Source organism: Crocodylus porosus, unplaced genomic scaffold, assembly GCF_001723895.1.
Source record: "Crocodylus porosus isolate Cpor-Errol unplaced genomic scaffold, CroPor_comp1, whole genome shotgun sequence".
In the NCBI taxonomy this organism is placed as follows: Eukaryota; Metazoa; Chordata; order Crocodylia; family Crocodylidae; genus Crocodylus; species Crocodylus porosus.
In genome coordinates this window covers 8,380,394-8,402,311 of record NW_017728921.1, presented here as the reverse complement: position 1 = coordinate 8,402,311, position 21,918 = coordinate 8,380,394, and the positions used below count along the sequence as shown (strand labels likewise).

General features: G+C 44.1%; 1 protein-coding gene across 1 annotated transcript in view; it reads left to right on the top strand.

Annotated features, from left to right (window-relative positions):
• TMEM132D (transmembrane protein 132D) overlaps positions 1-21,918 on the top strand; it is a 287,698-nt gene that overhangs the window by 157,289 nt on the left and 108,491 nt on the right. The window contains exon 4 of the mRNA XM_019539389.1: positions 5,635-5,818. Coding sequence (XP_019394934.1) covers positions 5,635-5,818 — 184 coding nt within the window. The remainder of the gene's footprint in view (positions 1-5,634; positions 5,819-21,918) is intronic.

Genomic DNA, 21,918 nt, shown 5'->3' with positions numbered 1-21,918 from the left:
TGATCATGTGAATTTTTTATAGAGGCCGTGCCTGTTTTTAATGGAAGCGAACAATGTTCCTCGCAGAACGCACCTAGAAATGAAATATTTCTGTTTCAAAATACTATAGCAATGCATGGAGATTGTAGTCCAGCTGCCTACTGTCCCTGTTCTCTGTGGATAGGTCCTCCAAACTAGACACTATCTCTTATGACCATATACTCAGATGAAACAATCCCTTCCTTCTCCAAGAGGTCTTGTGCGATTCTGCCCAACCCAAGTGCCCAGCCTGTAGAGGATAACAAGAGCCCAAAGCACCTGAACTATAGCTCCCATGAAGCACAACTATAATATGTCTAAATTGCAATATTTCATTTGTATTCTAAAATAGTTTGGGTTGTGTCTGAAATATTTCAACATTCAGATTTCTGCTAAAAATCAACATTTTCCATGGCAGGGAGGGAACATTTTTGATCAGTTCTGCTTACTTAATCAAAGAATTGATCGCGTGTATCATGTTCACAGATATGACTGTCATACCTAGTATGAGTTGATCTTGCTATCTGGCAACCGACGCTACCACAGCCGAATAGCAGAATCCTTTCTTTGTGTGGCTTTCAGTGGCATTTGAGATGTGGATGCCAAGTGAAAGGGCTGACTTTGGGAAGTGTTGACTTATGAGAGAATCTTTATTTTGCATTATTATTTTTACACAGTATAAAATGTAACAAAAGCCATTTGGGCTCTGTTGTGGGTGCTATGGGGAACTGGACCTTTTAAGAGACCCTGACAGGAGCTGCCTGTTAATGCTCATGTTGCATAATGCAGCAAAGCAGACCTCTGTCAGCATGCTTGGCTCCAAGTGAAAACTGAACAGTGCGCCTTAAGAGGAGTACAGCAGGGTCGGAAAATACCCTGAGCGGAAGAACGGAGCAGTCTCACCAGAAGCATGGAGGGCAACAGGGGAAGTATTTCAACAGCATTTCTCTTTCTCTGCAAGCAGCTGGGGTGCCCGTGGAAAGTCAGCAACAGCTCAGATGTCAGGGAGGGCAGTTTGTGCCCCAAAGCCTGTCTGACATCTCTCCCAAATATAAGTTGATCCAACAAAAGATATTATTTCACCTCTCTAATCTTGCTTCTAGCAAAAGGGAAGATGTCACAAAGTAGCTTTATCTTGATTTTTATTTATTTTTTCTTTTACACTTCTCATTTTAGCTCAGACCAAGGGAGGCTGACTTTGAAACTTCACTGAAGAAATATCAGGAGTCCTGCACCCCACTTATGCATTGAAAATGTTTTTAAACAGAGAGTATCAAAAGAAGGTGAAAACATGCACGTGAGTCTGAAGAGCCAGTGCATCCATTGTGGAGGGCTGAGTCCCTGGGAACAGACTGAGTCAGGACTGGCACCTGGGACAGAAAGTTCAGAGGAAGACAACTGGGAGACGTACAGTTAAGACTTGATAAAGCAATTAAATTTGCCAACCAGAAGAAATCACCCAGTGCAGACTGAAGCTCTGAGAAAATCCCAAATCCCAAAGAAAAGGAACCAGAGGCAGGAAGGTAGGCTGAGGTCAGACTTCGAATCCAGCAACATGTGAATCAGGACATGCTGGGGCAACCACCGCAAGCCAGTACAAAGCCAAGCTTTTGGGAGAAGGTGTGTGACCTGCAATGGCTTGCAGTTTGCAAGTGCTAGCAAGATCTAATGGACTTCCCATTACTTCCCAAACAGAACTAATAGACTTACCCCAGCCTGACGACCATGGCAGTGGTGGAGGAGATACACCCGGGAACACCCGCAGGACAGGGTGCTCCAACTGCTTGAAGACAGCTAGTTATTTTAGGGTGCATGTAGACAAAATGGGGGCCCTAAATTGAAGTGGTGGGTTTTTAAAAACACCGCTTCAATTTAGAGCCCTTTAAACCCATGTCGTGCCTACACCCGACTTAACCTGCCTCACCGGTGCCGGGGCGGGGAGGGCGAGCCCCCGGCAGGCAAAGCAGTCTGTGGGCTGTGGGGTGGGGGCTGGTGCTTCCCTCCAGAGCAGCAGTGGACCCCCCGCAGGCGGCACCTGCCTGCAGGCACCTGGCTCTGACAGTCCCGGGGAGCACCGCAGCCATGGAGGGAAGTACCGGGCTCCTACACAGCTCAGGCAGGCGGGCAGGCTCCAGGGGGTGAGAAAAAAAAAAGATGAGGCTTGTTGCTTTTTTTTTTTCCCTGTCATGGGCAGAGCCTGCCTTCCCAGGCTGCTGCCAGGCTGCCTGCAGGGCTTCCTGCACAGCCCCTAAGCCGCACGGAGCCTGGTGCTTCACTCCACAGCTGTAGGGCAGCAAACTAAAACTCCTCGGAGGAGGAGCCCCAAGTCATTTAAGGCGCATTATGCTACTGAATTTGCTACAGTGGCTGGAAATAATGTGCAATACACTGCCAAGGTGTGCAAACACCAACACCATTAAAGCAGTGCAAAAGCACTTAGCAGGCTTTAAAGTGTCTGGCACACGTGCCCGTCATTTCATCTACACACAGCCTTAACTAATAGAGTGGTTGTAAGTCTTTGAAATATGGGTTATGCCAATTTTGATTGCCAGTTGTCATCGTTATGTTTGGCTGGTAAATGGTAGTGTTAGAGGCCCTAGCCGTGAGCCAGTGGGAACCAGATGCTGCGGTCGACAGAGGCTCATCTTCCAGAAAATGTGGATCATTTTTTAGAATTCAGACACTGAATTCGCTCCCTTGCCTCCGAGTAAACACTGAATGAGACGGGTGCTGTACAGCACACAATGGTTTACTATTCTTACCCCATATCTCATCACAAGATTTAAAGCGAGGTACCTTGCTAAATTAATGTCTGAGTAAAGGAAGAGAGGGAGGGCACAGAGATGAAGGAGGAAGACGGAAGCAAAAGGGGGAGGAAGAGAAAGGTGAACTCCCCTCTTTCATCTCTCCCTTGTCTCACTTTTCTATTATCCTACCCTCTACTTCCCCTCTTCTCCTTCATTTTTCCCTTTCCCCTTCTTCCTCCCATTCTTTCTTTTGCTTTTCTGTGTCCTGTTCATGTCTTCCCTTTTTGTCTTCTAATAACCTCAAGATCTTGAATAGCTTTCATTGATTTTTCTTTTTTTATGATTAAATCCTCCTCTTGCAGCTGCCACTTGCCTCCCCTAACTTGCGTCTTTGCAGTGCCCATCTCCCCAGCCCTGCTTTATGTTAGTGATTGACAGGAGACACTGTTTTGGACAGCACTCGCTCTACGGAGCCAGGGACTAGCGGCAGTAGCCACCAGTGCAATAAGAGATGGGAGAACGGCACCAGAAATAAAGAGCACAGAACCAAGACGCCACTGTACAAAGATTAAATTTGCTCCTTTAAGCAGAAGTAGTAGGGACAGCACATATTGTACAAAGCAGGATCAGTGTCAAGCATTTATGGGTAATGCATTGCCTGTTCCTGTTTATACAATTAGGCTAACTGAGTTTCAATAGCAGCAGCTGTATAAAGCAGTTTTCTGATCCCGGGAAGGTCAGGGTGGAATAATGTTGCATTCAATACTAGTTTGTAAGCTGCACTTTCATACATTGGACATAAAGTGATGAGGACTTCAATACAATGTAAAATCATTCGGTGACATTAATTCTCCAAATGCAGAACGGCTGTAGAAGTTCTGTTCGTATTGTCCGTGACAGCGAGGACTCAATACTTCCATTAGAGTCCATACCTTCAACAGTCATCAGATTAAAATCTTCAACCAGGGGCTCTGGCAAAGGCATCGGACAGAGCTGAGATGATAAAAACCCTAGGCATTTTGGGAACAGCGCTGAATGGGGGCTCGTGTCACAACCGGTTCTGATCAAGGAGATGACTTCGTTTGAGCTCGTTTTCCGCAGCAGCCAAGAAATTCTTGAGTGGGTCTGAAACTTGTGCGCGGCTTTTTGCTACGTGATCTCTCCCGTCACCTGATGTGGGGCTGTTCAGGCGGGTTGTGAGCCCTTTGTACTTGTGCCGTTCCTCTTCTCCAGCCTTCAGGTCTCATCCCTGCACTCAGCTCACATTTACCCACACCACCCCCCCAGACTGAAGATCACTGAATACATTTCCTTTTGCCCTCCAGTGGCTGAGTAGAATTACTGTCATCCTCAATCTCTCTTGAATTGCTGCAGTACTAGGGAGCTTTTCAGTACCTTCGATGTGTATGATGAAGCGTCTGAGCCTCTCTATAAATGCCGGTGAATCATAGAGCTCACCTCAGCAAGATGAGCCGGAGATTTCTTTCTTTCTTTCTTTTTTTTTTTTTTACTACATTGCTCCCTAAACATTAGCTGATTTTATAACAAGGTTTACAAGATCGAGCCCTTTCAGCCCCGACCCACTTTCCCTCTTTAAATCTCTTCTTCTTTTTTTTTTTTTTTTTACAGTTTTCGCCATCCCCTTTTTGGCTGTGATTCACTTGCTCTGTGCATCCTTCATGCTGCGTGAAGGATGCAATAGAAAGCTGAACAGTTGCATATTGGTGCTGTATCGGTGACCCCAGTTTATCTAAGACTACCATGGGTAGTAACCAGCTCTTTTATGTGGTTCTGGTACCTGTCACCGATGTATCCCAGAATGCTGCGCTGGCATTGGTGAATCCAGCCTCGTCACACCGTCCGTAGGGAAAGCAGTAATCATATTATTCCAGCTTTCCAGCTGCAGCACAATGAGGTTTAAAAGCCTGTTCTGTTTCATGCCATGAGACAGTGGCAAAACCAGACACCGGCTTCAAAATCCCTGACTCCCAGTCTGGAGCTAGGACTGCCAGTCCGCACTCTCCTTTTCATGCAAACCCCGCGTCAAAGGACAGATCTGCAACCGTTCCACACGTGGGGAGAGAGCACGAGGTTATTCCTTTTGCATTTTCCTTCTAACAAGGGGGAAATATGATGGGATGGTTTGAGCGCAGAACGGTAAAAGCGTCACTGCTGGTGCCTCAGACTCACCCTGCGCACTTCACATCAACCCTTAATCTCTGCATGCTTCAGCTTCCCCATCTCTAAAAAGGAGATAATGCTTAGCTGTCTCCTTTATCCAGGGTGTTATTAGGGCTATATGGAAAGTGTCCTGAGGGCATGGACAGATAAATGAATGATACTGAGTTAAAAGGTTAGGGTGTCAGCTGCGTGCCATGGTAAGTGAAGCTAAACCACAGAAGCTGAACTCCGAATGAAACAACCTCCAAACTGCTGGAGTTTAGCGCACGTTTGCGGCAGAAGAGACCATCCCACAGAACGATTGCCGTGGAGCAGCTGATGTGATGCACGTCCTTGTCTCTCATCTCTTTTTACGTACTGCAGTCTGTTTTTTCTGTCCGCTCCCTGAGATCATGATAAGTGAAAATGATTCTTCCTCTCTCTTTCCCATCTTGCGTCACATCCAGTCTCAGGTAGAGCCTTAATCACAGGCCCCAGCTTGTATTTTTCCTGGGGGCAGGGGGCTATGATGACGGACAGGTGGGAAGTTTTATGCATTTCAGCTGACACCCTCTTCCCAAGCGGGGCCGGGGCCCTCAGGCCTCTCGGACTCGGCTCCTCCGGCCTTAAATCAGTGTGTTATTAGCATAGACATAACGATAATGGTACGTCAGTCACCTGAATCAAAGTATCTCTCTTTTTCTTCCAGCGCCAACGGTCCGTCCTCTGAGATCATGCAGATCGATTTTGAAATTGAAGACCTACATGACCTGCCTGGGACCCAGCTCATCACATGGCAGGTGGAATATCCTGGAGATACAACATCCGAGCTAGGCGTCTCCAAGATCTATGTAAGCCAAAAGGACCTGGTAGGAGTCCTCCCGTTGGCTATGGTAAGCAAGCGCCTGTTACTCTGCAAGCTCTGAAGACTGTTGGCAACTTCAGCAGCCACAGCTGCCTCTTTTATTGTTAAGCATGGGCACAATTGCTGGGGAAGATGTCTCCGACTGCTCAACCCTGATCTATCTGAACAGGGTTTTGGTATTGACATCAATGAGAGCAAGAACTGACTTCAATGTTCGTGGCATCCCCAGGGTTCACCCCTCACACCGGATGCCACATAGAAGCAGCACTCCTAAGCTCCAAATTTGGCAGGATAGTTAGTGACCTGGCTATTGTAAAGTGCGTGAGTAGTCCCAGACATGGGCCTGTGTTTAAATACTTCCTGACCCAGGTTTCAAACTGTGGTCCTCTGTTTATAGGAGGGGCAACAGGTCAAAACCTGCCACTGTGCAAGAAACTTTGAAGTAATCGGAGAACGCAAGAAGCATAAAATAAAACCGGGTGTCTGGCTTGTATCACTCCATGCAAAAAAAAGGAACTCCCTGATCACAAAGTGCAGAGAAATCGTGTACTTCAAAAACCCCTACTTCCTTGACCTTGCTCTGTCTCAGATGACAATCAGATGATCCAGATTCAGATGGGAAACAATGTTTTGTGCGTGTGTCCCCCCCCCCACCCCGATTACTGTATTGTCAGGGATGAAGTATAATCATCCAGGGTTTGCCTGCCCAATGCAGGCTCCGACACCATCCATTAGAAAATATTGACACGTGTTATTATTTAGTAGTGAAATAAAAACAGAAATCAATCTCTGAGTGTTTAAAAAAAAATGTAACCTGGACGGTTGCCTAGTGACAGCCGGTTAATTATTATGCCATTACTAAGGTCTGAGGGTGTTCTTGTGTGCTTCACAATTGCATAGAGCTGATAAGGGCTATTATTGTAATTTAGCAACTTCTGAACGACTTGGATGCCATGTTGCTTTATTGCACCGAACAATATTACACCTCTCTCTCGTAGTAATTCTTGCTTTTGCTATCAAGTCCAGCATCCTCATTGCAACACGTGCTCCTACCTAAGGTTATAGTAACTTGTCAAATCCCAACCTAGTTTTCCACTGCCCCCGCCCTCTGTTTTGCAGACGTGTTTCTCTGCAAGGAGTGAGTGGTCTCTGCCCTCTCATTGAGGCTTGAAAAATATGGGTTTGATCTCAGCCTGAACCTCCACAATGTTCAGAGAGATTCAGAGCTAAAAAAAGCCTTACCTCGTTCTATAATCTGCATTACTGAGTTTTCGGGTTGGGCCCTGCAAGAATAAAGTGTTTCAAATGAAAGTGTTGCTTCTGCCTATCCAAACCCATAACTAAGAAGCACCTCGACAGAGTAGATCATCATTTTAAGCCAATTAGTTTTGACGGTAGGCCTTCATAGGAAGAAACAACTATGCTCCTGGCAGTTGGTGCAAAACAGGCAGTCCCCTTAGCCTTCACTCAGCAGATGAAAAGGATGTCCTATTTTCAACAAGTACAAAATTGTATGCTCAAAGGTCATTATGATGTCTATAAAGTTATCAGCAGGTGACATTTTGCCAGACAACAGGTGTTGGGATAATGGGTAGCAGAAGAAGCAAAGATATTTGCCAGGGGTCCCATAATTACTGACAAACTGATAGATTTAACCTTCTATGTATGAACTGGAGTGTCAGTGAAGTAGCCCTGGGGTATCACAAATCTGAAAATCTTTTGTAGTCCCTCACCTTGCACTTGCTTAATGATGATTCAGGCCCAGACCTTTCAGTCTATGCAACTCTTATTAATTTGGCAGTTCACAGTTCCCTATGACATTGTAACAACCAGGGCTGAATCACCAATTTTAAAATAAAATTTAAAAAAAACCCCCAAATTCTTGCTGTCTAGACAGAACAGCAATGGAAGCAAAGCTGTTGCGCATGTTGTGTTTCTGTGGGTTGCCGTTTGCTCAGGTTAGCACTACTGAGCTTTCCTTATTTGTGAAACGTGATTTTATGTTTGGAAGCACCGAGCTGCAATGCAATTGAAGACTCTCATTAGAATTTAATTTTTCAAAAGAATAAGTTTACATCTTTAACCGGGTGCAGTTTTTTTTTTTATTATTATAATAGAGTAGCACATAATATTCTAGCACTCTTTTCTGTTTTGCTATGTCTTTTTTGATTACTCTCGTGGATTTACGGATTTGTGATTCATAAACAGCAGAATGATGATCAATTTAGTGCCTTTCCGAGTTACAAAATGCTACAAGAAGCAAAGGTCGTTAAATTCTGATTCAAATGCACATATCAACATCAAGATGCACCGGAAATTTCTCGCCCTCTTTAAAATTATTATGATGCTTCAGTTGCTTTATTTTCCCCAATATTTAGGGTTTGGTTTTTTTACAGCAAATAAGCATCCTAGCTCTTGAGACTCCTACTGGTCCCTTCAGCAACACCAAGAAAAGCTGAGCAGGGCAGGGCACTAGGCTATAGGTGAGAGGAAACTGTGTCATCCACTTTATACATGGGTGGATACCTAAGGTCTGGTGTCTTAAATAACAAATCTCCAGTTATCAAGACTATAAAATCCATTTAGCTAAGCTAAGCCTCAGAGCCCAGCAGCATGAGAAGTGGCATGAAGGCAGAAGTCTTGTTTCAGTTGACATACATTTGATGGGCTTGGCTTTGCAGCGGACCATTGACTTACACCTCCAGTTCTTTACAAGTGAGTCTAGCACTGATTAAAAGTACTCTATCCACTCTCTTCAGGTTTACCTTTCCCATCCCAAGGCAGGACACCCCTCACACCAGCTGCAATTCCAGTGCCACACATATGCCTCTCCTCCGCCCTCACTGCAAATCACAGTTCCCCCTTCAGCACCTACTTAAAGTCTTCTGGTCCTGTCCTCTCCCCACCCTGCAACTCCCCGTCTCGGTCTCTCCCAAGTCCCAGTCCCAGTTTCACGAGAATCTGTAGGTCAGTCTAGCCCTTTCCCATCCCCCTGGTCTCGTGTTGCTCCTTCTGCATTCACATTAGATAACTTCTTCCTCTAACCTGCTTGAACCCACTTCTTTCATGGAGAAAAGAGAAGCCAGCACATCCCCGATGGTGTGCCAAGCCAAGTCCAACCTAGCCCTTGTAACCCTGGGTTGCAGCCTGCTCAGATGCCCTGGCACATGGGTTATCTAGCCAATGGTGGGAGCTGAAAGAGATTTGAGCAAGTTCAATGAGTTGCTTCTTGGCTGAATGTTCAAATCCCCACTCCAAAGCACCGAGGCAGATGAAACAGCATATGAGTTGGGCACTATAACAGCATTTTTTTTTCCCTACAGTTGAACCATTTTGGCTTAAAACGTATCGGCCTAAGGCAGAGAAAATGTCAGCCCCCAAGGCTCACGTTTCACAAAATTGTGTGAAGTCCATGGGATGGTGCAGTACGTCTATACGACACAAGGCAGCACTGTGCAGAGGTGCTCCGGGTTAGATCTTCATGCACTAGCTCCAGAGCCAGAAGTAGCAGAGCTCCTTCATGGGTGCTGTGCACAGAATAATAGGCTTTACTGCAAGGGACCACAGCTCTGAGAAGCAATTTGATGGCGTGTAGCACCATATTCCAGTCCTGGAACTAGCACGTCCCGAGATGCCGTGGCGTGTCTCAACATTACTGTGCACTGTGTAGACAGAGCCACCATGACTCTTCCATAGGACATTAATATTTTTATGCTGGAAAGGGTGGTCGAATGATGGAGCTAAATAGACTGTCTTGTATATCAGAAGTGATTAGATCTGGCTCACTTCCTTGAAAGGTCCCCGTCCCCTTATGGGCTTGCCGTACATTAGAGCTGCATGTAGCAGAGTTCCTTGTATGAAGCACTTAACTTGGAAATAACGTGTCTGCTCCTGCCATTCAGTCCAAGAAACCCAAAGTACTTCAGACCAGATGTAACAGTGGTCAAGTAGCCCTGGGATACTTCAAACCAATCATGCTGTTAACATTTCCGAGTTGATAACTCTGCTTTGTTCCTGCCCAGAGTGGCCTTGGTAATTAAACTCATTGGCAAACAAAGCAGCCTGCCCGACACTAGAACCAAATTAACAGCTTTCACCTTTACTAGGGAATAGAAGAACTTTTTTTTTTCTCTTCTTACCTTTATCAGCTTCCACTTTCCCTTGGTATTCATTTTTTTTTTTTTTGCTTGCTTCCTCCCACCTTCTGTCTTTTTAATGTCCACAGGTCCGTAGATTTAGCTTCCCCTCCCCCCCACTTTTCCCTGAATTAACTGGGACATCTTCCGTTCACAGTGTAGCCAAAGTGAACCTAAAAATTAACCTTATTACTAATGAATTGAAACGGAGGTGAAGGGGTGAGAGGATGCAAAACTCCATTAACAATGTGGTAGTAACTATTACAGTCTGCTTGACAGGGGCAGGATCTCCAATTACAACCTTCGTGTTCTTTCCTTGATACGGGCCATATATACAATGGCACATCGTTTCTGCTTGGTGAATTATGGAGTAGCAACAGCAGCTGAGTTTCCGTTATTCATCTGTTTTCGTCTCCTCCAGGCCTTTCAAAATCTGCAAGCAATGGCCTGTCAGGCTCAAAACTGGCAAGTTTGGTATGGAACAAAGGTAGCATTTTCCTATGAAGTCTCAATTAAATCCAACCAAGGACTCCTGTTTTTATGAGGGCCAAAAATGGACTTCCCTAAATCCAATTAGCTACTTGGTAGCAAATAAAATGTTAAGACTAGCGAGCAGATATATTTACTTCCCAGGACCCATCCATGTCCCAGTTCGGGAAAGCGTCCTTCTTCGGGCTAGAACCTGAACACGTTTATCTGGGTCTTGGAAAAGGCAAGTGCGTAAACACGTCCTTCTTTGAACCAGGGACCAGTGATGAGCAACTAAAATGTGAACTAAATGATCAACTGAATTATCTCAAACTTAAGAAGCTACAAAAGTTGTGGAAATGGTGGAGTTGTGGGCACTCTGCTTGTGTGAAACACCGATAAAAGCAGCACTGTTTCACGTGTAGCAGCCCAGAGCAGAACAATAATTTTCATTTTTCAGGACATAATTCCACTGATGGTATACTATTGCAGGCCTTATCTGATACGGTCAAAAATATAAAAACTGAGAAAAAGAAGAGATTTGCTTATTTGTTTCCCTCCTCCCCCGCCCCCGAGATTCTGCCAATTAGAGCTTGTTTAGAAACTTTATTTTGAAATTAAGTATTTTGTGAATAAAATTAGAGTGGAGTTTCCTTTGATTCTGCAAGGGAATTTCTTACCTCACAAGTTTCCAATGATGGTTATTTAGCAACGTAAGAATATAAACCAAGCTAACTATTTATCATTTCCAGTGATGGTCATGTTCGTTTGTCATTGTAGCCATTTTGTCTGGGCAGTGACATTTATGCTGTTCAATCTTTTGGATCCTACCCCCAAATCTAAGTCTGATATTGCACCTTCTGGATATTTAATCTTTTTTTTTGTTCCTGGTGTCCTTTTGTTTTATTTAAAGACAGCGGTAATAGAAAATAAACCTTTCTGTGTTCCATCACTATAAGTATGTGGTTAGACAGAGGAAAAATACTCCAAATAGGCTTAAAGAAAGAGTCCCTTTTATATAGAAAAAAGTTTCAACCACAGAATAATAATGCTCTTGGATGGACATAGAAGGAAAAACTGAATATTGATGTGTTCAACTGTTGGTCAGTGCTGGCCTGGGTTTGAAATGGTGTCCTGGGGGTGAATGGCCTACGTTCTTCAGTCCCTAAAAGTTGAATTTTTCTATGAAGTCCCATTTGATGAGCACCTGTCCAAAAATGTCCACAGTTCTTTTCTTAAATAAATTCTTCAATTAGGGAGCTTTTTAGAGCATCTGGAATTCACCATACACTATAGATTTTCAAAGACTGCATACAATTTTTCTTCTATTCCGAAAAGCGACTTTTTACTAAGGGACCACCTGGGTCATCATGACCCACCCCTTGCTACTGCTGGCAGCCACAGCCCATGATCCCTTTCATAAACTCATCAAGCTCCACCTCTGAACAAGGTAGGTTTTATTTGCCCTTATTACTCTTCTTGCAAGGCCGTTCCAAAATCTTAGCTCAAAACTTTCTTCTCCATTTGTAAATGTATTCACTTTTTTTATTTATTCCTAAATTTATTCAGGGCCATCAAAAATACCTCCTCTTCCTCCCCGGTTTTCTCCCCAGATGCATAGATAGAATTCAACTGTATCCCGTCGCTGTCCTCATTTGGCCCAACTACACCAATTAGGCTCTTACAGTCTTTCCTCATGAGCTAAGCCTCCATCCTCTGATTATCATAGGTAGAAGATAGGACAGGGTGCACTTCAGAGACTAACTGGTTCAGAGAGGCAAAAGCTTTTGAGAGCTACTGAAATAACCGTTGTTTCTTTGTCTAGAAAACCAGTGTTCAGGTTAGCGTGGCACAATTTGCCTTTGGTGAGCTCATGATGTGCTCTGTGGTCTAATTTGGATCAGCCTCCACCCCACCAGGGATCGGAGAGTCATTTTCTGTTCTTTACGGTCAGGCATCCTCAACAGGGAGGCTTTTGCATTCATAACTTAGATAACAATTCTGTTTATGAAATATGAGTCTGATCAGAAACCAGCTCACGTTTGAATAGCTGTAATGAGTGCGCAAAGCTAACAGGAGCAAAAACATGTAAAAATATTTTAGCTGGGAAAGCAAGCCGACATGAAGTATGATAGGAGATGAAAAAAAAAAACCTCTCACACTTCAGAGCATAACTGAACCTGTAGTTACTTGGAATTAGTAGAAGATTTTACCATATGTAAATTATTACAGGCTCATCCATTATTTGCATCTTCCTCTGAAGTTGCTGGTAGTAGCTTCTATCATAGGATAACAAGGCCAGATGATTGCTCCAACTGAGCATGATAATTGCTTTGTTCCTATGTCTGCTGTGGACAGGGATCGGATTTACTGAAGTAAGAATGGGCCAGGTTTACATAGCTGCTTTTCGGAGTATGCTGCCTTGTTAAGATGCTTTGGGCAATCTTCTGGTAGTTGTTATTCCTGGGATAGGCTCTGTCTTTACTCTGGAGGGTTTCTGTTCCAAAATGCTGCCTGGTTGACAAAGGTCTCTTTTTGAGTACAAATAATGAATTGAGAAGGGATGCACTTAACATAAAGCAAAGGAGGGGCTTGTTTGCTGCATCCAACAAACCAAACAGTCATCAGATATTCCCTTTCAGGGTTTATAAAGACCCTGGTGCTCTTCACATTTGAAATAGTATATACCAGCCATTGTACTTTTGCAGTTAGCCAAAGATGGCTCATGAGGCAAGGGAGGAAAAGCCTCGCTACAATTGCAGATATTTGCTACGCAAGTTCCCAAGCAATGAAATGACATCAAGAAAGCACTTTGCCACTGTATTAGAATATCTTTATTTCCCCACCCCCCACCTGGTTATTCTAGTATCTCAGAAAAGGATCTTGAGTTTAACAGAGGAGTTTAGCAACCTTGTTTTTCTACTTGGGAGCTTCAGTTGCTGGCTGACTAATACCGTAATCACCAGTAATCATATAAGGCAAGAGGCACCTAGATTTCATCTGAATAGAGGATTGAGTAATGGGAGCTTGGACCGGCTGCTGGCAAAGCTGCTGACAGCAAGGCAGTTTGATGCGGAACATCAAAAATTGGGTCTTCCTGAAGCAGGAGCAAACACAGGCTTATTTTTCTTATAAATTTAAGCTGAAGAAAAATGGCTTTGCATAACAGCTGCTGTTCTTTCATAAGCAAGAGTTACGTAAGGTTGGGCCGATTAGATGCCTGCACTTAGATTGGATTGAAACGAGCAATTCCTTAGTCCTGCCAGGCTCGCTGTGTTGCTCTCAAGGTGCAGATTAGATGGGTTTTAGAGGACCAGGAATGCGTTGCGTTTCTGGGATCCCGAGTATGCAGAACCCTTTCCTTTTTTTAATGGACACTTGAGGTTAAAAGTCATGACCCAGTCACCGCTGGGTTACTCCAGGTTCACACCAGGGTAAGTCCTCTGGTTTCAACAGAATTACTGGAGCAATGCAGTGCTGAATAAATCAGGCCCCCATAGCTGAGATTTTTAGGAATACCGTTTAAGTGTAGGCACTTTCTTAAAATCAGGCTCTTTTAATTGAGCAGCCAAAATCACTGGTGAAAATCTGGGAGCATGCATTTTTTTAATCCCCTGATATCTATTATGAACACAACTCAATATGAAAATAATTTCAAAATCAGTTAACTTCACTGGGTATAGTGTTTGCTGAGTTTTATTTGAAATTGGGGCAGATTAGACGTGTAGAAAAACAGATGCCTGCAATAATCTCTCTTTTGTTTCATCTCAATTTGACTTCCAGTCTTTTGTGAGTGACAGGGTCCTGCCACGTTAGAGTGCCCTGAATTGCAATGAAATGTTTACCTCTGAACATTAACTGGTTTTCACTGGAACGATAAAAGCAGGAAGCTTGTTAACTGAACTTAGACTTGGTAAAAGTTGCAATGCCTGAATTTTGTGTTTAAATTGACTGGAAAGTTTCCCTTTAAATGCATATTAATTAGAATTTTCTCCCTTGTTCATCAGAGTCTCTTTCTGAACAGCAGTTGAGCAATTTACATAGCAGATCATTTAGTACCCAGTAACTAATTGAAAAGTACAAGAGACCTCGGTGGAAATATGAAGGGCACCCAGTTGAATAACATATCAGTGAAGACACTGAACTAATGAATTTATTATAATCTGCTGTTGGTGTAAAACGCCAAACTGCTTTGAAATGAGAAACATGGTATTTGAAAGTGTGTCTGAAGTTGGCAAAAAATTATCAAAATCTTTATTTTACATATTTTTCCTTGCTTAGTTTGCCTCCTCCACACATACACTTGCTCACACACACACACACACACACGCATGAAACCAGGAGCTATATTCATTGGCTTCTAACATCATTTTGAAGCAATTTTTCTGGATAAACAGCTAGGCGTGAAAAGATCAGGTGAATATGTCATGGAACAAATAGATATAAAAAAATAAAATCACAAGGCAATATGCACTTAAAGAAAATACCCCACTTGAAGATGTGATCCAGGAAAACACTGCTACTCTTCAGTGAGCCAAAATTACCGTTCAGGTGTTCCTATACTGATTAGTTGTTCTGCAACTGGAACTGCACAAATCCAGCTCCTGGACTACAGTCGAGAATGGGCCTTCGTATATGGCCAGGACAGCTTGGTGGTGCCTGGTTTGCTTGTTTGTTGATTCATTTATTCATTTGCTTATCTATTGTGTCTTATAATATTAAAAAAATATAGCAGGGATTTTTAAAGAAGCTTGAGCCACTCAGAAGTCATTTGTTTTGCACATAGCTAAACTGTTTCATCCGTGTCCTACCTCTTGTCTCCAATGTAATTCTAAGATTTTGGGAGCAGGGAACATTTCTTTCTACAGCACCTGATACAGGTAGGGCCTATAGCTATCGCTGTGATACAAATTCCAGTGTTTAAAACCCCTGATCCTGTTTGAATTTTATGCATACTGCATTATTCCAGTGACTTCAATGGCACTACTCAGAGTGCAAATAGCTAAGTGTGTGCCTGTCAGCCTGCACCTACATGGTGTGGTTTTCCAGGTAGCGTTTTGTAGGATTGGGACCCAAGATAAAAACGTGTGATGCTGGCCATCTTGCCTGATACACTGAGGCCAGGTGCAGACATTACACTTTTATCCGTTTAAGTGATTGAAAACCAGTCTACACCTGTAATGGAAGAGAAGTTCGGCAAAACCAGTCTATCCCCATAACAGAACAGAAGTTCAGCACGTATAGACTAGTTTAAAAGAGACAGACCATAGTCTCAGATTTGCGCCCCCTTCCCCACCAACAGGCGAATGAATGTGTGCTCTGTTTGCTACCGATCTAAACTGCGCCGCTTGCAGAAAACCGCCTCGGGCTTTATGAATGTCTGTACCTAGCCTGAGGGACTGAACCAGGTACTTTCACAGTCAAAGTTGTGAGCAGCTATAGCTTGAGCAAAAGGCATTTGCTAGCTTCCCACTGTTTAATTGATGTGCTTACAAGGAGATTTTCCCCTTTTGGCATAATGAAAGGCATACATCCTTAATTGGTTCCCTTCAGATTAGTGATTTGAATAAAAGATAGCAACTGAAAAAAGAGAAGAGCAACAAACAATCCAAAATGTTCAGTGCAGGAGCTTGCTGTTCGTAGAGAACAAAACCCAAGGTCTCGTCCCTCTCTGAAATGAGCTTCTCAGTGGAGCTTAAAGAGAATGAACCGGCATCCCTTGTGGACAGCTTTCGGACATAAAGTTGTGTTTAGGTTTTGTGCTTTCAAAGTACTATTTGGGTTTTGTTGAGAATTAAAGCTTTTGAAATTATTTATGTACAAGCCATGAAAATTTCCCCAAAATGGATTTTAATAAGTATGTAATTGGATAATTTGACAACTGGTAAACCAAAGCCCCAGAGATCTGGAATTACACTTCACTACAGAATAGTCACTCTTCATGTAGAATTAATTTGATTTCCTCTAGATTACAAGCAGTAATAAGAGTAGTCAATTAAGTCAATTATTCTTTGACTTTTCCTTCCTCCTTTTAATTGGCAGCCACTGGTATTAAAAGCTTGTTTTCTTCTGTCAGATATTCTTACGTGCGGGAGCATAACAGGCAGATGAGGAAGGGTGGTGTGATGGCTGAAACCCATGCCATTTCAGAAATGCCGAGTTACAGAGCATTTATAGAGGCCGCTCCCAGAGAGTGCTGATCGATGGGATGGCCTCTTCCTGGAGGGCCGTCTCCAGTGGTATCCCCCCAGGGATCAGTGCTTGGACCCGTGCTGGTCAATATTTTCATTAATGACTTGGACGAGGGGGTGGAAAGCTCAATGATTAAGTTCCCAGATGCTGTGGGGAAACGCGGGCACACCAGATCCAGGACGACCTCGACAGGCCGGATTTATGGGCGGAACAAAATCAGATGAGGTTTAACAGGGAGAAGTGCAAGGTCCTTCACCTGGGTAGGAAGAACCGTCATCGCGACTATACAATGGGTGGTGGTCCACTGGCCGCCACAGCATCTGAATGCGACCTGGGGGTCACAATCGACTGGAAGATGAACGTGAGTCAACAGTGCGACGAGGCTGCCAGAAGGGCAAATAAAACCTGGGCGTGCATCAGCCGATAGATCCAGGAGGATAGACCCTATGAGAGGAGACTCTGGGACCTGGGCCTGTTCAGTCCGAGTAAGGGAAGGCTGAGAGGTGACCAGCTAGCTGCCTACAAGTACGTCACGGGGAGCATCACAAACTGGGAGAGCAACTATTCAGGAGGACTCAAGGGAGGGCCAATGGGAATAAACTAATAGAGGGTAAATTCAGGTTGGACATAAGGGAAAACCTGAATTTCTCTGCATGGGTCACCAGAGTCTGGAACGCACTCCCAGCAGGAGTGGTGCAGTCACCCTCCTTGGAGGCGCTCAAGATGAGGCTGGACCAGCACCTGGTTGAGCTCATCTGAGCCCAATAACTTCCTGCCCGTAGCAGGGGACCGGACTTGATGATCTTACAGGTCTCTTCTGATCCTATGTTTCTATGAGTCTGTATTCCCTGCTTGACCGAAGGCTTCCTTTGTGACACAAGTGACTTGCGTTGCAGAAGCAGCACGGCTCCCTGACTTTCAGCAGCAAAACTCTCCACAATTCAACGCTTGAGGGACATAGGTTAAATTTGTGCTGTTAGTGTAAAGTCCCTCCCTGATGTCAGTAGAGAGATGGATGGTTGTGGAGTCTCATTTTCCCCTCCATCTTCCACCAGGACCAGCTCAGGAGGTGGCGGAGCTGCCTTTGCCAACTTTGCACAGCTGACATTGCCCCTGTACAGACAGGATGGTGCAGCAGCAAATTATGGCTCCTTTAATTTAACTTTGCTCTCGATGAAAGAAACCAGAGAAACTGGCCGTGCATCTGTCAGTGGGGGCGGTGTCTCTCTATGGACATACTTGCATGAAGTGGGGAAGATGAGCAAAACTTTGGTTCCAACCCTCTTCCTTCTGCTCCCGACTTCTCAAGCAGAGCAGCTGCGTATGGGGTTGAAGGAGATTAAGTAATTTGCTGTATCTGAGTGTATTTGCATCAGGGTACCTTAGGGACTGTTTTGGACTATTCGAGATCAAAGAGTTGTGAAATGAGGTGTTTTGAGCTGAACAGTTAGTAAGTAGGTAGGAGCCAGTGCCGTAGCAAGAGGGGGGTGGGGAGCGGGGAGGGCGTCCTGGGCACCGAAGCAAAAGAGCGCCAGCAGGTGCTGTCCAAGCAGGGCAGGGTGTGGGACAGAGCCGTGAGCGGCTTGTTTGGGAGCATGCGGGGTCGGGGAGAGAGCGGCTCCCGCAACTGCATGCGCTCCCGGGCAAGCATGGCGGGGTGCATGGGGTGCACCCCAGATCTGTGCATGGGGTGAGGGCGGGCTGCTGCTGCGGGCTTTGCCCTGGTGCCAAACTTCCTTGCCATGGTACTGGTAGGAGCAGCATGAGAATGGGCCCCAGAAGACTGGTCCCATTCACCTAGGAGCAAGGAGAGAAGCAGCTTGCTTACGGCGTTTTCAGACAGAGAGCATCAAGTTCCTGATGCTTTGCACTCACTATGAGAAAAGCGTGAAGGCGTGTAAAGGGTCATTCCTTTCACAGCATTGCTAACCTTGAAGAAAGAGCCAAGGAGGGGAAGGTAGAGTGGAAATTCATGGAGTTCAGATCTCATCGTTCCCAGGATAACATTCTCGCATGTCATTCCTGATGCGAAAAGAAACAACATAAAGATGGGGAAAGTTTGGGGTTTATAAACCTGACACTTAAAGTGACTAAATTGTAGGCATGTAAGAAATGTAAATGTGAAATAAAAAAATCCTGATGCCTTTTCATACCATTTACAAGGAGCTCTATCATAAAGTAACAGAAAAGCTACCTTGGAGTAGACTCCTGCAAAATTACTACCCTGGAGATACAGTAGCTACAGTTCAAAGTGACTTTTTTCCTGCAGCGCTAAACTTATTTTTCCTAAACCTGTCAGCCCCAAACAGTGTGAAAGGAAGTATTTAAACCACTAGGTACCTTGCATGCAAATTGGTCCTGACAATTTGAAAATAGATGGTTTTGAACTTGCAAAGGTTCAAAACCTGCAGTAAAAAGTAGCATGAAAGGATAACATACAAAAAACATATAAAAAAGCCAGTAATGCACTTACATGGGAATTCTTTTAATTGCAATTCATTTTTAAAATCCATCCCAGGTTTGGTATTTGTCAAGTATGTAAAGCAGATTGCCTTTGGCTTCAAGAAAAGCAATTCTGTATGCTGGAGTGCACCAAAGGCTCGCTGTTTTCATACATGATCCTTTGCTTGCCCTTTCTGTGGTGTCAGGTTGGTGAGGAAAATCTTGCACCAAAAGTAGCAATTAAATTCCTTCTTTCTCTCTCCTCATTTCCTTTGAAATGAGCTACTAAAAACCCCCAGGTCTCTAGAAACAAAATGCTTAACATTCACAAGAAATTATAGAAGCCACAGGTATAAAAATTTGCAGCGATCAACACCTGAAGAAATGTGCAGAACCAGAAGAGAGCGTACATATACCGAGACTAACAGGCCAGGAAAACAACTCTTTTGATCTGGGGACTTTCTTCAGAAAGTGCTCTAAAATTTAGCATAAAATGTCCTGAATCCAGAGAAGGAAATTTCTAAATATAGAAGCCTGTATTTTGTCCTGGTGTGTTGGCCATATGACTGGAGCCCTCATTTCTTCAAGTAGCAAAGTGCCAATTGAGTAATCACTTTCTGAAGGTCAGCCTTTTGGAATGGCTCACAGGCATCTCTCTCCTCTCTCTCTGCCTCCCACGCAAGTGGTTTGTATTCACCGGAGCAGCAGAGAGCCTTATCAGGAGCAGGAGAAAAGAGTACAGTCCTGTCCTTAAAGTTTACCATCTTTGTTAGTAATGTACCTTTCTCTATATTGAGAAGGGAGAAAACAGAAGGTGAAAAAAAAAAAGAGGAGACACTCATCCAAGCATTGTATCCAGGACTTAACGGACCTGGAGTCTATTCTCAGCTAGCCGATGAACTTCAGGACAGGTTATTTCCGTGAGATTCATTTTTCCCCGTCACACACATCTACTATAGTAGAGTCTTTTTTTGCATGTTTAGATAATAAGCTTTTGGGGCAGGGGCTGCCGCATAACACTTGATTGTACAGTGAACGGTGCAGGGAGACCCTGGTTTCATTCATGGCTTCTGGGTACCACTGCCATGCTAACAGCCATCTGTGCTCGGGGCCTAGAGACGGAGCAGCTCTCTGCCGAATGCTTCGGTATGCATTTGGAGAAACAATTGGAGCGCTGTAATTGTGGGGGCCACCGATCACCTGATTTGAAGAAAATCCCTCAGAGTGACAAGTAGGATTAGAGTTGTTGTAGCCAATGACGGTCAAGGAAATATGCAAGAAGCACAGTTTTGGGGTAATGTCCTTCACTGCCCTGGAGAACTACTAGCTACTATATAGTTGTGAAAGAAGTTAGATAGGTTTTTTTGGGGAACACAGTAATCTGGAGAAAGGCATTTTGTGCCCAAAAGCTGGTCTGACATTTCTCCCAACTACAGTCGGCCCAGTCAAAGAGCCCTTGCTTCCTAGAGGCATTTGGCCTTTGTAGACAGGATCAGCTCTCTCCAATTCTGACAGCAAAATGTGCCAACTATTCAGCTTAAGCTCTTTCAAAAAATGATGAAGTTTAAATTGGTCATCTACTAGAGTCCATTTGTTTAGATGTAACACCGCTGCATGTTGCCTGCAATACCTGGCCACAAGCACCTTGAAGAAAATGAGCGATGTATTTAAAATGCTTGGTCAGGATCTTGAGCCTGCTTATTCTGAAAAGACAGTGTGGCACCTTGAAAGGCACCGTGCATTCAGGATCTGAAGGTGGATTCATACCTCACTAGGTAGCCGAGTTAACCACGCTCAACTTTTTTTCCTCTCCCCTGCACAAATCCCTGAGATACAGATTTGCAGACTGGGAGGCTTCCAATGTTATCTCCTAACAAATGTGTCTAATAGATACCATGCTAGACCAAAGGGCATGCAGGGTTAACGCCATAGGATCAGTTTTTTGCCTGATTTATAGTCTTATTTCCCTTAATGAAATTGAATTGGGATGTCAGTGATGAATTTGCTCCATCACATCTCCCGTGAACTTCAGAAGCCCTAGATTTAGGGAAAAATTGAAAATGGATTTTTCTGCATTTGCCACATAACAGGTGTACCAAAGTTGCTATATGAAACTTTAGCAGCATCCTTGACTCTTCTGGAAACATGATATCGTCTAAAATAAGTCAGCACTGTTACCTCCAGAGACCCTGAGGGCTGCCCTGATTTCAGCGCTGTAGTAAATACCCTTGGGACAATGCAAAGGCCAGTACCGGAGCTTCTCCTCTGCCAGCCTTTGTTTGCTGTGACTTTAAATCCTGTAATGTGCCCATGTAAAACATCTGGGAACTTACCAGCTGTGCAGTGTTTGATCGGCCCCTTTGTTCCTTTGCTCGCCGGTTTTGATGCACTGCTGTTTGGCAAGTTTGCATGGCTTGTTCTCTGCCCCATATAGCGAGTGGCGATGCTGTGACTAGCTGCTAATTGTCTCCATACGATAATTTAGGATTTTGAGTACTTCTTTCTTGAGTATCCAGTCTGCAGGTCCATTAAATTTCAGTGAGTTTATATTGGTGCATAGCTCTTTATTACTGAATAGATCTTAATTGCTCAGTCTGTAAGACTTCTTGCTAATGATGTTTGATCGTACTTATTAAAAGTGAACCTTCAAAAAAAAAATCAACTTGGAACACTTGCTAGTGTGTTTGAAGCTGGACCAAGCAGCCATGTTAAAAAGTGGGAGTGGGTTTGGTATGGAGTTGTATGATGGTCCAGAGGTTATGACCAGGGATCCTGGTTTTCTCTGATTTAAAAAAAAATCCCCAGCTTTTGGATTTAAAAAGTAACTCAAATCCACATTTTTCCATGATCAAAATGAAGCACCACTGTACACATATCTATATGTTAGTGG